Source organism: Xiphophorus couchianus, chromosome 5 (genome assembly GCF_001444195.1).
Source record: "Xiphophorus couchianus chromosome 5, X_couchianus-1.0, whole genome shotgun sequence".
NCBI classification, from domain to species: Eukaryota; Metazoa; Chordata; class Actinopteri; order Cyprinodontiformes; family Poeciliidae; genus Xiphophorus; species Xiphophorus couchianus.
In genome coordinates, this window is record NC_040232.1 from 7,560,081 (window position 1) to 7,576,048 (window position 15,968).

The window sequence follows — 15,968 nt, forward strand, 5'->3', positions numbered from 1 at the left end:
GGTCAAACTGACACTTTATTCCCGCGCCGCAGTGTCCGCTTTGTGTTTGCATGCATGTGAGACGAAGGTGTGTTGCAGTTAAGGCGTGTTTGCAGGAGGGAGGATGAAGTGACGGTTTTCCACATGGTGGCAAGATGTTCCAGGCCCAACCTGTTTGTCTGCTTCAGGAGGAGTATCCACCTGCCTAACATGTGCTCCTCTCAGTGACAGCCAGGTGAGCTGTCAGCACGGACTCAACTTCAACCTGGAACGGCCGGATGGATCCCCAGGTCGGCTTGGCTTTTAACTTTACTAAGTTTATCTTCATTTTTTTCAGGGAATGTGCTGCATGGGCTTTGTTGATGTTTTGATGAATTTGGAGGTGAGAAAGCTGCTTTCCAGGTGTTGGGAGTTTCTGGAATGCAGGCAGTTTCTGTCAAACCAGCATGAGATTTGGGCTGTGCTCCAGGCATGCTGTACTTCATCCAGCAGGTTTCAGCCACAGATAAACATCTTCATAACATGGTGTAATGTTCAGAAGAGCTTAGAGTTTCTGAAAATCCATCTCCATAAGAGTATCACTACTTTCTACTCAAGTAAAAGTGAGAAGTAGCTGTCCACACTGCAAAAACACCAAGTCTTACCAAATATTTTTGGTTCACTTTCTAGTGAAAATATCAGAACACTTGAAATGTGACAAAACCAACTTATACGTACCTTTTCTGAAAGAAATAGCAGCTTATTTTAAGTAAATAATTCCTTAATTTTGATAGAAAAGGTCCTAGTTCCATTGGCAGATTATTTCATTTACCAAAGGAAAAATGTCTTGTTAAAAGCTAAATAATCTGTCAATGGAACCAGCACTTTTTAAAAATCAAAATTAAGGAATAATTTACTGCCATTCCTCGCTCTAATGTTACTTGTAAGTTAGTTTTGTGTTATTTCAAGTGTGCTAATATTTTTGCACTAGGAACTAGACCAAAAAAACTTGGCAAGATTTTGGGTTTTTGCAGTGTAAAAAAATCTTCCAGTATTTAGTAAGAAAGACTAATCGATTATTGCATAATTGATCATAAAATCTGGCCTAATATTTAAAATTATTGACAACAATGTAACTTTATATGCAAATTCTCGTATTTTAAATAGTAGATTGGACTTTAAAAAATATATAATTACAAAATAACAAGAAGAAAAATGTTTGAAAATCTGCTTTTTTTATACAAAACAGTAGTTAATGTGCAGAATAAAGAGCTTCCAGTGACAATGTGAATAGTTTGCTGTATTTTCATGATCTCTAAATGTCTCAACAAATAGAAAATAAGATAAAGACAAAGCTGGAGTGAAAACATGAGGCTTCACTTCAACATAAGCTGTAGATTTGTGTCTGTATCTGGTGCATTTTTCGTTAAAACGTGTTTGCTCTTTATTTATTGATGTTACTCGCAGTGGGTTGAATATTCAGAGATTTTACACTATTAAAAGTAGTCATACCTAATAATAATATTGTTCAAGTAAAAGTAGAAAGTATGTTCCAGTAATTCATGTTCTCTTTTTTTCGTTGCTAACTTTTGGTTTTGAAGAAGATATAATTAATTTACACACACCTACAAACTCTTCTCCACCTCTTTACTTTCTCTCTCTAGAAATTAGAAGTGGTAATTCTGGTCAAATTCACTAAAAACTGGATAATCTGTGTGTCTTTTGATTAGTTTTGCATCTGTGTTTCGGTGATGGTAACGTTTTATTCCTTTAGGTGGTTTTAGGATTTTATATCTGGTATTTAAAGCTGATTATTTAAATCTAAATAATCAGTTTGTGTTTTCAGTAATTTGAAGGAAACTCTTGGTTTCCTTCAAAATACTGAAGGAAACCAGTATTGATGGTGTTTGGAAACACCATCAAACTTATTCTGAAACTGATATGGAGAATGGTAATAAGTTAGATAATCATACAATTTATATAACAATTGCTTTGTTGAATGTTAATGCATTAGCTCAGTATCAACGGCCAATGAACAGATGTGATTTTGAAAGTTCATTATGAATCTGCACTGATGCTCAGATTATTAGTTTATTTAGTTTATTCAAATTATTTTAGTTTTAATTTAAGGGGTTATGGCCTGCCAACTTTTTAATTTGAGCATTTTTAAATAAATATACCTTTTACCCAGGGAGTTACATAATGTGCAATTTAAGTCTCAAGCCACTACCAGCAGCTGACAGTTGTAAAATTAAATAGTTAAAATGCACAACCAAAATTATAACTGTTAAAAAACAAGGCAAAACTACAAATGAAACCCTGTACATAATTACATTCGGTTACTGGTTGCTATGGTAACCACCGACTGTCAAGAGCAACGTTGCATAACTTATTTAGCAATAAAGGTCAGGAGAAAATTACATTTTGACCAGACTAAATTAATTTGAAGAATAAGTAAACCAATTTTGACAAAATAAAACCTTTTTATACACAAATGGCTTTTCTGTCCATCCTGTAATTCCTCCCGTAGCTTAAAGGCCTGGCAGTTTATCTTAGATGAGCCTTTAAAGCTCTTTAAAAGTGAGTGAACATCTTTCTGTCAGTGGAACGTGTTCTTCAACTGACACACAGGACGTTTCTTTTTTTTTTCCAAGGTCCAAAGTCTTTCCAAACACAACATAGTAGTGCGTAAAACTGTATATTTTTTTTTACAGCAAGGTGATTTCCTGAGTACATTTTCTGCTGTGCATGGATAAAAACATGTAAAAAAAAACCCCAACAAAAACAAAAGACAAAAAGATATTTTTAGTCTGAAAATCCCATTTAGAGGTAAAATTTCAAAAGTGATTATCATTAGAAACTGGGAATATCCAGCAAAATCAGACGTGAAACCGTTTTAACTGAGCAATTTTGAGAAAATGGCAGTTTAATGTTAAGTTCCATAAAAATTAGACTAATATTTAGTAGTAAGAGATTTTATGAATCTATTGTTCAGTCTTATTTAGTTTATGCAGAAAGGTAACTGCACATAAAAGTGTCCAAAATCACTATGTCTTAAAACATAATAACAACAACAAGATATTGAATGGGCAGTGTAGGAACTTTGGAATGTCGTAAAGATGTCATGAATAGTTACGTAGACCCAAATGCAGGAAGCAGCAGGCAGAAAAAGTGAAAATGTCTTCATATAAATAAACAAAAATCTTATATAGCTAGGAAGCTAGCAACAACAAAAACAAAAGTACCAGAGACATAGACGAAAACAGTAGAAACCAAAGAACAAGTGACTCAGAGGGAAAAGGGAGGATCTGACAAAGAATCAACAGATAACTGAGGTTTATAGGTGAGGAGGGTGATTACTGGACCAAAAAACAAATGAGTCAGATTAACTGACAAACATTTAGAAGTGAGCTACTGAGCAATAATAGCTTAAAACAAGTACATGCAAAAAAAATAAAAAACCAGAGCAATCAGGGAATTTAAACAAAAGGAAAACAAACTAAGCCTATAAACCACACAAGGTAAACACTGATAGAAAGGACATCACTAAATAAAATCAATCCATAGTGACACAAAACTCAAAACTGGTTCTAACAAAGGGAGAACTGACAACCAATCCTTAAAGTTTCTAAAAAAAATCACATGAATGTTTGTCATACGTTTAGGCTCTGCTAAGAAATCAACATGAGCATTACAATTTTTTTACTTATGTCAATTAAATGCAAATTCAGTTTTTGACTTATTTAGCCATTTTGTTTGCATTTGTTTTTAATCCTTTCTTGCAAGACATAAAGAAAGGAAAGATGTTTCAGCTTTACTTTATTTGTTAAACAATAAGTAAGAAGTTTATCTAAATGTTGTTTTTATAAGAAACTCGTCCAGCTCATTTTGTGTGATTATAAAATAACATAATGCGCCAGGAGGTCTGCTGTATTAGAAAGCAGTCTGCATGGTTTCTCTGACTGTTTGTTTACAATAAAGAAACGCCTAAAAAAGCAGTTGCACTCAACAGGAACCGGTTTCTGGTCTCCTTTAATGACCCAACGGCTAAAAGGCATAACTTACATACTTACAAAGTTTCCTGGGTGTTACTTATCTAAATACACATAGTAAAAAGGAAGAAAAATACATGTTATTCCTTAAATCTTCCAGATTTTAAAATATGTTTTAGGCAGACACATGTATTTTTCTACTTCTTTAAAGTGAAAACCTCAGTAAAGCTTTTTTAAAATCATTTGCTGAACTCAGCGAGTAAAAGAGCAGCACCTGCTGCCAAGATTTAAGCTTTTATAGAGGCAACATGCATTATGTTTTGAACTTAGCTAACTTTTTGCCAGTTGTGGTGAGTTTGATCATATTTCTATAACATCCATTGACTTTTATTCTACTTTTATTCTTTTTTCTAGATTTAGATCTACAAACGACCATCAAAAATATGGTAAGAAAGCACAATTATGCCACAGTGCTTGAGTTTTTGTTTACTTTTTCACTTGTGGATAATCACGGACACTAATTAAATAATATTTTGCATCCAGGCAACACATCGAAGGGGGCGGAGCCTCTCTGAGGCCTTGACCCTGGACGAGTTGGAGAACGGGGCGCTGGTCATTTCCAGCGCTACCGATTCCTCTCACAACCTGAAGGAAGGTATGAGCTCTCACTACTTCTTGTCCTCATTTCAAAATTCAGATTGTTGTCGTAAGATTGACAATTAAAAACATGCTGAGTGTAATAGTTGAGAAAATTATTGTCCCCTGTACTAAAACCCAACTTTTCTTTTTTGGCTATTTCTGGAGTTATATGATGAGTGTAGCTTTAATTATGTATGTGATTGTGACATTTCCCCCTCATATTTAAAAAATATTCATTTGGACCCAGCACTGTTTCTAAAGAATCCATTCCACTTGATTGATAGAAGGATGCTCATACTGCTAAAACTCCACTGCGGGTTTTCCTGGTTACCTACAACCACTAAATGTAAAAATCACCTGAATAACTCTTTTCAGGAGCTTAGAAACAATAAGAAGGTATTTTATTTACCTTTCCAAAAATATATATATATATTTGTATTCCCCTCCAAAAAAGAAAATGCTATTAAACCAGGTCACTTTAAATACAACAGTGCCACTTAGTGGACAGAAAAGTATATAAAACAAACAACTGTAACGTCCATTTCCACGCAACCCATACCTGCTGAAGATAATAAAAACATAAATCAGCTGTCTTCTGGCCTTATATGGAGTTCTGGTTTCTACATGTGCAAAAAGGCATCTGTGAAAAATAAACTAACGGCAAACTAATAAAACGCAATTACAATAACTCGCCACAAGAAGGCTTGAAATGGCAACCATTGGACACAAAAGAGTACATTAAAAGTTATATTTACGGTCAAAATAGCAGCGAAGTGTCACAGCAACAATTGAGAATATATCCTGAACAATAGCCCGTCATATTTAAAACAAAAGAGGAAATATGTACAAAACACCAGCACCGTTTCGAAATATAACTTACCCTTACAATGCTTAATAGTGACGATATGAGGGAGAGGAAGTCACGTAGGCACAAGTTGACAAGCGCACACAATATCGGACCTTCAAAATAAAAGCTCAAAAGAAAAAAATCACACATTTGAAATGATTAATTCAATAAATAGTAGCATAAACTGTTTATTTAACAGTGCATTTTTAACTCTTACACGTGCTCTGCCAAGAAGTAAATGTGACTTGTGTCATGAGGTGGTACAATCTCCTGGTTTATCTGTGCTAGTGGTTTAGTTGAAGTAGCTTGAAAGCTAATGCTAATGCACCAAATATAACCATGTTGATACCCACCATGTTTCAGTGACACATCATGTGCTACAACATAGTATATCCCCCTCAACAGGGTTAAATTTGTTATTCCACACCTAACTGTACCAGTGGATTTATTGTTATTGTTGACTATTGCTAACTTGTCTGTGAATTTTGCCTAACTGGCCAGAGCAGAGTTTTGATGAAAAAGCTCAAAGGACATCAGTAGAGTTTAAACTATTTATTTGCTTCACCGCATCACAGGTAGAGAACAATGGCCCTAGCCAATGTGTCCACCCCTCCATATTGAACAAATGAGTCAATATTTACACAAATATCTATTTTCTTTCTTAGGGGATGAAATTTTGGGAGCAACGATAAATTTTAATCAGCTGTCAAAAGAGGAGGTGATAAATGTGCTGAAACTGATGGAGCCATTTGATGACAAGGTCAAAGTTCTTACCAGAAGCTGCCTGAGCAAGAGTGTCGACAATTTGGACCAGTGTACCAGAAATCCAGAGGCAGTATGTTGAACTTCATAGCTTAAAATTGATGCCTTTGACATTACGTTCTAACCAACTAGTTTTGCCTTCACTTTCTAGATGCTGATGGATTCCTATACTAAACTTTACAATGCCAAAATAAAGAGGTTTGTGAAAGATGACTCTGCTGCTGGTAAAGCCGCCTCATCTAAGGTCAACCTAAAGCGTGACATGGGGCTGCCTCGCCTTGGAGTTGATTTTGGACTTCTAAAATCCACATCGTTGAGTGCAGATGCTGATGCAGATACTGAGTTTGAGGTCAGAGATCTGATGGATGGCACCAATCTGAACCTTCCACCACTTGGTGGCAATTTGAATGGACCAAGACCAAGACTTGATGCTAGAAATCCACAGTCTCATCTTGGAAACTACCATCTCTCTAGGACATCACCAGATGATTTAAATGGCATGACTGCAGCTGGTGGTCTGAAAATGCCAAATCTTGAAAAAGTTCTGGATACAGGATTTGACTCAAAAGGTTCAGATGAGTTCCTTCCAGATCATGATATAGAGGTAATGGGACCAGATGGAATGTCAACAGTTCCTAAAGGTAAACTCAGTCTGAAGCAGGCCAAAAGACTGAAAACCCCAGATCTAAATTTAGATAATCCATCTGGTCTCGTGGAATCACCAAAACTTAGGCTGTCTGGGACACTAACTCAAATGGACCTAGGAAATGTCAATGTGGATACTCCATGTGGGTCAGTCCAATTGCCTAATATGGAGTCCCCTGGTGAAAGTGTGGGTGCTGATAAAACAATTGATTTTAGTGTTAGAACCCCTAAGATAAAAAGTGGCACGTCTGCATCTGATGCTCATTTATCCATAGTCGACTGGAAGGGAATAAATTTGGCCACTGATACTCCTTCTGCTAGTGTCAAAAGTAAAACTGGAAAGTACAAGGCTCCTAAATTTACGATGCCCAAATTTGATTTGCCACATATTCAAGTCCCAGATTTAGATATGGATATTTCAGGTCCATCTGGGAAATTTAGAAAGCCCAACCTAAACATCCCTGACTTGAGTCTTTCAGGTCCAAAGACAGGGGGTCCGAACTTGGACCTGGGATCACCTGATCTGGATGTCTGTGCACCTAATCTCCGTAGTGACTTTAAAACCCCCAAACTAGACCTCAGTGGCAAAAAGACTGACTTAGACATGCCCTCAGGTACCATAAAAATGCCTGAATGTCCCGACTGGGATGTTAAGGGTCCTTCTGGAAAACTCAAGATGCCCAAAACCAACCTTTCAAGTACATTACCAAAAGGACCAACTTTAGACCTAGATGCAGATCTCAAGTCACCAGATTGGAGTCTCAAAACACCAAAGATCAAAGGTGGGATAAATGCTCCTGATCTGGACTTGCCTGACATCGACCTTAAAGCTCCAAGGTTGGATTTAAATACACCAGATGTGAACACACCAAAAGGAAAGCTTAAAATGCCTAAGATGAAAATGCCCAAATTTAGCTTCCTAGGTATCGAAGGGCCTGAACTTGATGGCAACCTAAATGGTCCAGATATAGATGTAAATGCACCTGATCTAAACCTTAAGGCACCTAAAGCTGATCTAGATTTGAACATGCCTGACCTGTCTGGGAAATTCAAAAAGCCCAACCTGACTATGCCTGACTTGGGTCTTTCAGGTCCACAGGTAGATGGGCCCAACTTAGACATGCCGTCAGGAAAGCTAAACATGCCTGATATTGAAGGTCCTGATTGGGATGTTAAAGGTCCATCAGGAAAACTCAAGATGCCGAAAGTGGACCTTTCAGGTACATTACCAAAAGGACCAAATTTAGACTTAAACACAGATCTCAAGTCACCAGATTGGAGTCTCAAAACACCAAAGATCAAGGGTGGGATAAATGCTCCTGATCTGGACTTGCCAGACATGGACCTTAAAGCTCCCAAGGTAGATATGAATACACCAGATGTCAACATTGGATCACCCAAAGGAAAGCTTAAAATGCCTAAAATGAAAATGCCCAAATTTAACTTCCCCGGCATCAAAGGACCTGAAATTGATGGCAACCTAAATTGTCCAGATATAGATGTAAATGCACCTAATCTAAACCTTAAGGCACCTAAAGCTGATCTAGATTTGAACATGCCTGACCTGTCTGGGAAATTCAAAAAGCCCAACCTGACTATGCCTGACTTGGGTCTTTCAGGTCCAAAGATAGATGGGCCCAACTTAGATATGCCGTCAGGAAAGCTAAAAATGCCTGATATTGAAGGTCCTGATTGGGATGTTAAAGGTCCATCAGGAAAACTCAAGATGCCGAAAATGGACCTTTCAGGTACATTACCAAAAGGACCAAATTTAGACTTAAACGCAGATCTCAAGTCACCAGATTGGAGTCTCAAAACACCAAAGATCAAGGGTGGGATAAATGCTCCTGATCTGGACTTGCCAGATGTGGACCTTAAAGCTCCCAAGTTAGATATCAACACACCAGATGTCAACATTGGATCACCCAAAGGAAAGCTTAAAATGCCTAAAATGAAAATGCCCAAATTTAACTTCCCCGGGATCAAAGGACCTGAACTTGATGGCAACCTAAATTGTCCAGATATAGATGTAAATGCACCTAATCTAAACCTTAAGGCACCTAAAGCTGATCTAGATTTGAACATGCCTGACCTGTCTGGGAAATTCAAAAAGCCCAACCTGACTATGCCTGACTTGGGTCTTTCAGGTCCAAAGATAGATGGGCCCAACTTAGATATGCCGTCAGGAAAGCTAAAAGTGCCTGATATTGAAGGTCCTGATTGGGATGTTAAAGGTCCATCAGGAAAACTCAAGATGCCGAAAATGGACCTTTCAGGTACATTACCAAAAGGACCAAATTTAGACTTAAACGCAGATCTCAAGTCACCAGATTGGAGTCTCAAAACACCAAAGATCAAGGGTGGGATAAATGCTCCTGATCTGGACTTGCCAGACATGAACCTTAAAGCTCCCAAGGTAGATATGAATACACCAGATGTCAACATTGGATCACCCAAAGGAAAACTTAAAATGCCTAAATTTAAAATGCCCAAATTTAGCTTCCCTGGCATCAAAGGACCTAAACTTGATGGCAACCTAAATGGTCCAGATATAGATGTAAATGCACCTAATCTAAACCTTAAGGCACCTAAAGCTGATCTAGATTTGAACATGCCTGACCTGTCTGGGAAATTCAAAAAGCCCAACCTGACTATGCCTGACTTGGGTCTTTCAGGTCCAAAGATAGATGGGCCCAACTTAGATATGCCGTCAGGAAAGCTAAAAATGCCTGATATTGAAGGTCCTGATTGGGATGTTAAAGGTCCATCAGGAAAACTCAAAATGCCGAAAATGGACCTTTCAGGTACATTACCAAAAAGACCAAATTTAGACATAAACGCAGATCTCAAGTCACCAGATTGGAGTCTCAAAACACCAAAGATCAAGGGTGGGATAAATGCTCCTGATCTGGACTTGCCAGACGTGGACCTTAAAGCTCCCAAGTTAGATATCAACACACCAGATGTCAACATTGGATCACCCAAAGGAAAGCTTAAAATGCCTAAAATGAAAATGCCCAAATTTAACTTCCCCGGGATCAAAGGACCTGAACTTGATGGCAAACTAAATGGTCCAGATATAGATGTAAATGCACCGAATCTAAACCTTAAGGCACCTAAAGCTGATCTAGATTTGAACATGCCTGACCTGTCTGGGAAATTCAAAAAGCCCAACCTGACTATGCCTGACTTGGGTCTTTCAGGTCCAAAGATAGATGGGCCCAACTTAGACATGCCGTCAGGAAAGCTAAAAATGCCTGATATTGAAGGTCCTGATTGGGATGTTAAAGGTCCATCAGGAAAACTCAAGATGCCGAAAATGGACCTTTCAGGTACATTACCAAAAGGACCAAATTTAGACTTAAATGCAGATCTCAAGTCACCAGATTGGAGTCTCAAAACACCAAAGATCAAGGGTGGGATAAATGCTCCTGATCTGGACTTGCTAGACATGGACCTTAAAGCTCCCAAGTTAGATATCAACACACCAGATGTCAACATTGGATCACCCAAAGGAAAGCTTAAAATGCCTAAAATGAAAATGCCCAAATTTAACTTCCCAGGCATCAAAGGACCTGAACTTGATGGCAACCTAAATGGTCCAGATATAGATGTAAATGCACCTAATCTAAACCTTAAGGCACCTAAAGCTGATCTAGATTTGAACATGCCTGACCTGTCTGGGAAATTCAAAAAGCCCAACCTGACTATGCCTGACTTGGGTCTTTCAGGTCCAAAGATAGATGGGCCCAACTTAGATATGCCGTCAGGAAAGCTAAAAATGCCTGATATTGAAGGTCCTGATTGGGATGTTAAAGGTCCATCAGGAAAACTCAAAATGCCGAAAATGGACCTTTCAGGTACATTACCAAAAAGACCAAATTTAGACTTAAACGCAGATCTCAAGTCACCAGATTGGAGTCTCAAAACACCAAAGATCAAGGGTGGGATAAATGCTCCTGATCTGGACTTGCCAGACGTGGACCTTAAAGCTCCCAAGTTAGATATCAACACACCAGATGTCAACATTGGATCACCCAAAGGAAAGCTTAAAATGCCTAAAATGAAAATGCCCAAATTTAACTTCCCCGGGATCAAAGGACCTGAACTTGATGGCAAACTAAATGGTCCAGATATAGATGTAAATGCACCGAATCTAAACCTTAAGGCACCTAAAGCTGATCTAGATTTGAACATGCCTGACCTGTCTGGGAAATTCAAAAAGCCCAACCTGACTATGCCTGACTTGGGTCTTTCAGGTCCAAAGATAGATGGGCCCAACTTAGACATGCCGTCAGGAAAGCTAAAAATGCCTGATATTGAAGGTCCTGATTGGGATGTTAAAGGTCCATCAGGAAAACTCAAGATGCCGAAAATGGACCTTTCAGGTACATTACCAAAAGGACCAAATTTAGACTTAAATGCAGATCTCAAGTCACCAGATTGGAGTCTCAAAACACCAAAGATCAAGGGTGGGATAAATGCTCCTGATCTGGACTTGCTAGACATGGACCTTAAAGCTCCCAAGTTAGATATCAACACACCAGATGTCAACATTGGATCACCCAAAGGAAAGCTTAAAATGCCTAAAATGAAAATGCCCAAATTTAACTTCCCAGGCATCAAAGGACCTGAACTTGATGGCAACCTAAATGGTCCAGATATAGATGTAAATGCACCGAATCTAAACCTTAAGGCACCTAAAGCTGATCTAGATTTGAACATGCCTGACCTGTCTGGGAAATTCAAAAAGCCCAACCTGACTATGCCTGACTTGGGTCTTTCAGGTCCAAAGATAGATGGGCCCAACTTAGACATGCCGTCAGGAAAGCTAAAAATGCCTGATATTGAAGGTCCTGATTGGGATGTTAAAGGTCCATCAGGAAAACTCAAAATGCCGAAAATGGACCTTTCAGGTACATTACCAAAAGGACCAAATTTAGACTTAAACGCAGATCTCAAGTCACCAGATTGGAGTCTCAAAACACCAAAGATCAAGGGTGGGATAAATGCTCCTGATCTGGACTTGCCAGACGTGGACCTTAAAGCTCCCAAGTTAGATATCAACACACCAGATGTCAACATTGGATCACCCAAAGGAAAGCTTAAAATGCCTAAAATGAAAATGCCCAAATTTAACTTCCCCGGGATCAAAGGACCTGAACTTGATGGCAACCTAAATGGTCCAGATATAGATGTAAATGCACCGAATCTAAACCTTAAGGCACCTAAAGCTGATCTAGATTTGAACATGCCTGACCTGTCTGGGAAATTCAAAAAGCCCAACCTGACTATGCCTGACTTGGGTCTTTCAGGTCCAAAGATAGATGGGCCCAACTTCGATTTGGGATCACCTGATCTAGATGTCTCCAGACCTAATCTGAGAGGTGGAATAAAAATGCCCGACATCAATATGCCTAAGGCTAACTTTAAGACCCCCAAACTAAATCTCAGTGGCCCAAAGGCCAATTTAGACATGCCATCAGGAAAACTAAATATGCCTGAAGTTGAAGGTCCTGATTGGGATGTTAAAGGTCCATCAGGAAAACTCAAGATGCCGAAAATGAACCTTTCTGGTACATTACCAAAAGGACCAAATTTAGACTTAAATGCAGATCTCAAGTCACCAGATTTTAGTGTCAGAGCCCCGAAGGTCAAGGGTGGGATGAATGGCTTTGAAATGCCTGATGTAGGGTTTGGGAGCCCATCAGGCAATCGTAAAAAGTATAATATGAAAATGCCCAAAATTGGATTTTCAGGTTCAAAGTTAAATGACTCTGATCTTGATATTCCAAAAATTAAAGGTGGACTTGATTCTCCCAACCTGAGTTTAGCAAACAAAGACTTCAGAACCTCCATGCCTGATTTTGGTGTTCCAGATGTTGATTTTGGTACTTCACCACTTAAATTGCCAAACTTGAAAATTCCTGATGTGGGATTTTCTAGTCCAAAGCTAGAGGACCCTAAACTTGATTTCACATCACCAGATTTTAATGCCAAATTACCAAAGGGGCAAAATCTGAAATTAAATCCGCACCTCAATTCTCCAGAACTGAATCTCAAAGCGCCAAATATGAAAGGTGGAGTCAACTCCTTTAAGCTTGGTGCACCAAACGTCAACCTCCAAGCTCCCAAGTTGGATATTAACACTCCAGGTGGCAATGTTGGTTTACCTGGTGCAAATGTAAAAAAGTCCCAAATGAAGATGCCAAAAGGCCTCAATGCTAACTTAACAAGTGACTTTAACATGCCCAATATATCTGGTAATAGTCCAAAAATATCAGGACCAAAACTGAGAGATTCTGATTTTAGTTTGCCAGCTTTAGATCTAGCTGAATATGGAATAAATGGTCCAAAGCTCAGTGCAAAACAACGTAATTTGAGAGTAAATGGCAACATTGAACCATCAGAAATGAACATCTATGACCCAAGAATGAAAGGAGATTTAATTGGTGCACACATGGGTATGAATTCTTCTTTGATAGACATACGCAGTCCTCATCTAAGATCTCCAAATCTTAACATTGATGATGCTTCCATAAATTTCAAGGGAGCCTCGTATAAGAATCGTAGATCAGATATGGCAGGTATGAGTTTGAAAAGACCGGACTTAGACATAGATCAAGACATTCGACTTAATAAAAAGTCTACTAAAACCAATGTGAGGTCCAGCTACCCTGCAGTGGATCATGCCTTACACCAATACATTGATTTTAACCATTCAGATCTCAACATTGATGATTTCACAGGGAGAGACCATGTGCTTAGAGCTAGGGGTTCACAACCAGACCTCCGAGCACAATCTAAACATCAACAATGGGTCCCGTCTTCTGGGGTTTATGTTGACCCCAGAAACAGTGGAGATCACAGTATGCATGGTTTACCTCAAAATGACCCTGACGGTTCAGGAGGATACTTTGTCACTGTTTTCCCCAAACAAGCTCTTCTGAAGAGTAAATACAACACAACCAGTAGGCTTGGGTTGCCAACAGAAAAATGGACCTTGATGTTCCAGATGAAAACTACCTAAAGGGCTCAACCTTCTTTTTCTCCAACCTTGTATAATCATGGGAGCACTCGCATGTCTCTACTTTTGTATATTTCATATTTTGGTTGATTTCTTTATTTATTGTGACCATTGTTCCTGTGTGTGTTTTGTATATTTTTGTACATAAAATCATTTGCAATTTGGCCAAAGTGCATTGTAACAGATATTTTCTTCAGTTGTTTTATAACATGCTAAAACAATTTTTTTTACTTTTTTTTTTTTTACACAATACTTTCTCAAAATATTTTATGGCATTTTAAAACTTTTTAAATAATATTTTATTCGTTATTTAGTTGTTTTGATGTTGAAACTCCTGGATAACATTGTGCAATAAATTGTTTTTATTCTATTTTAAAAAGAATCATAAGTTTTAAATCGTTTGTTGTAATCGAAGGATCATCGGATGAAATACTTAAGCATACATATTTTCAGATTTGAGCTTAAACTGAACTGTGATTTCTAATATAAAATGCATAAATGATGAAGTTATTGAATTGCTTGTATTTCCCCCTTAATAACAGAAAAGTAGTTTCTTTTTTAGTATGGCATACAGTTTTGTTAAAAAGTCTTGGCAATGACATAAATGTATTATCTAACTTTTGTACCATTTTCATGTTTCTGGTTTATTTTACATGTGTTCACATATACTACAGTATACAGAATAATTAAAAATAATAAATAAAATTCCTTCATTTTAATGACTTCTGCAATTTCTTCTGTCATGCCGGATAACAATTTTTGGTGATACACTGCGATACAGAGTTTTCCTACTTACAAAAAATTGAGAGATTTGCTATTTTGGGGAGATTTGCTTTACATTGTAGGCACATTTTAATTGTGAAATGTACAACTAATTTAATTTCCCTTTGGGGCTATTTAACTTTCCTTTAGGATCAATAAAGTATTTTGAATTTGAAACACCAAATCTGAAATAAAAAATCCAGAAAATTACCTTGTATGATTTTTAACTAATTAACATTTTCCATCCATCCATCCATTTTCTGTTCACCCTTGTCCCTAATGGGGTCGGGAGGGTTGCTGGTGCCCATCTCCAGCTACGTTCCGGGCGAGAGGCGGGGTACACCCTGGACAGGTCGCCAGTCTGTCGCAGGGCAACACAGAGACATACAGGACAAACAACCATTCACACACACACTCACACCTAGGGAGAATTTAGAGAAACCAATTGACCTGACAGTCATGTTTTTGGACTATGGGAGGAAGCCGGAGTACCCGGAGAGAACCCACGCATGCACAGGGAGAACATGCAAACTCCATGCAGAAAGACCCCGGCCGGGAATCGAACCCAGGACCTTCTTGCTGCAAGGCAACAGTGCTACCAACTGCGCCACTGTGCAGCCCTAATTAACATTTTATAGCACAAAATAAGTATTTAAGCGTCTACCAACCAGCAATAATTTTGACTCTTACCGACCTGTTAGTTTGTCTTTAAGAAAATTTACCATTGTCATTCATTCTCCATCTTATAACAATTTAAAATGACCTTTTTTGTAGCTTCATTTTAAAAAACTGATTCATATCTTTACATTGTTCCAATCAATCATTTAATCCATTCCAAAAATCCACCTCACTTATTATTTTCCTGCTTAATGGACATGCTGGAATTTATTTATTTTTTTTTATCTTAACGCTTTCTAAGTTTCTAAGCTTTCTACCTGCCAGAGAACATATTTGGAAGATTCTCTTAAAGCTCTTTGTATCTTGCTTAAACATAAATTGTGCAGTTTTGTACTGAACCAAATCACAGCGTTTCAATATATTTGACTTTAAAAGAATGTTTACAAAGTCCTACTTGTGCTATGAATAATTTTAAATAGTATAATTTGTGTTTTCCAGCAGATTTTGTGGTCTAATAGCACCCCCAGAAATATTTTTTCTTTTTTCTTTCTATTTCAACTTTATCAATCATTTTGTTTGTACATCTATGTTGACTATTTGTCCCGAAAACTTAATTCCAAAATCAAAAAAAAAATTCAAATCTCAAAAGTGATCAAAACAAAATGAAATAAACTCAAACAGTCAATACTGGGCATCATGGGTTCTGGTTTACGCAGTC

At 37.9% G+C, this 15,968-nt stretch overlaps 1 protein-coding gene across 1 annotated transcript; it reads left to right on the top strand.

Moving 5' to 3' along the window:
* The first annotated feature begins 116 nt into the window (after positions 1–116).
* On the top strand, positions 117–14,589 carry LOC114144373 (neuroblast differentiation-associated protein AHNAK). The gene is made up of 5 exons (XM_028017115.1): positions 117–269; positions 4,365–4,396; positions 4,494–4,605; positions 6,102–6,271; positions 6,350–14,589. Exons 2-5 carry the CDS (start codon positions 4,394–4,396, stop codon positions 13,871–13,873), a joined length of 7,809 nt encoding a protein of 2,602 aa, XP_027872916.1. The 5' UTR covers positions 117–269; positions 4,365–4,393; the 3' UTR covers positions 13,874–14,589.
* The last annotated feature ends 1,379 nt before the right edge of the window (positions 14,590–15,968 follow it).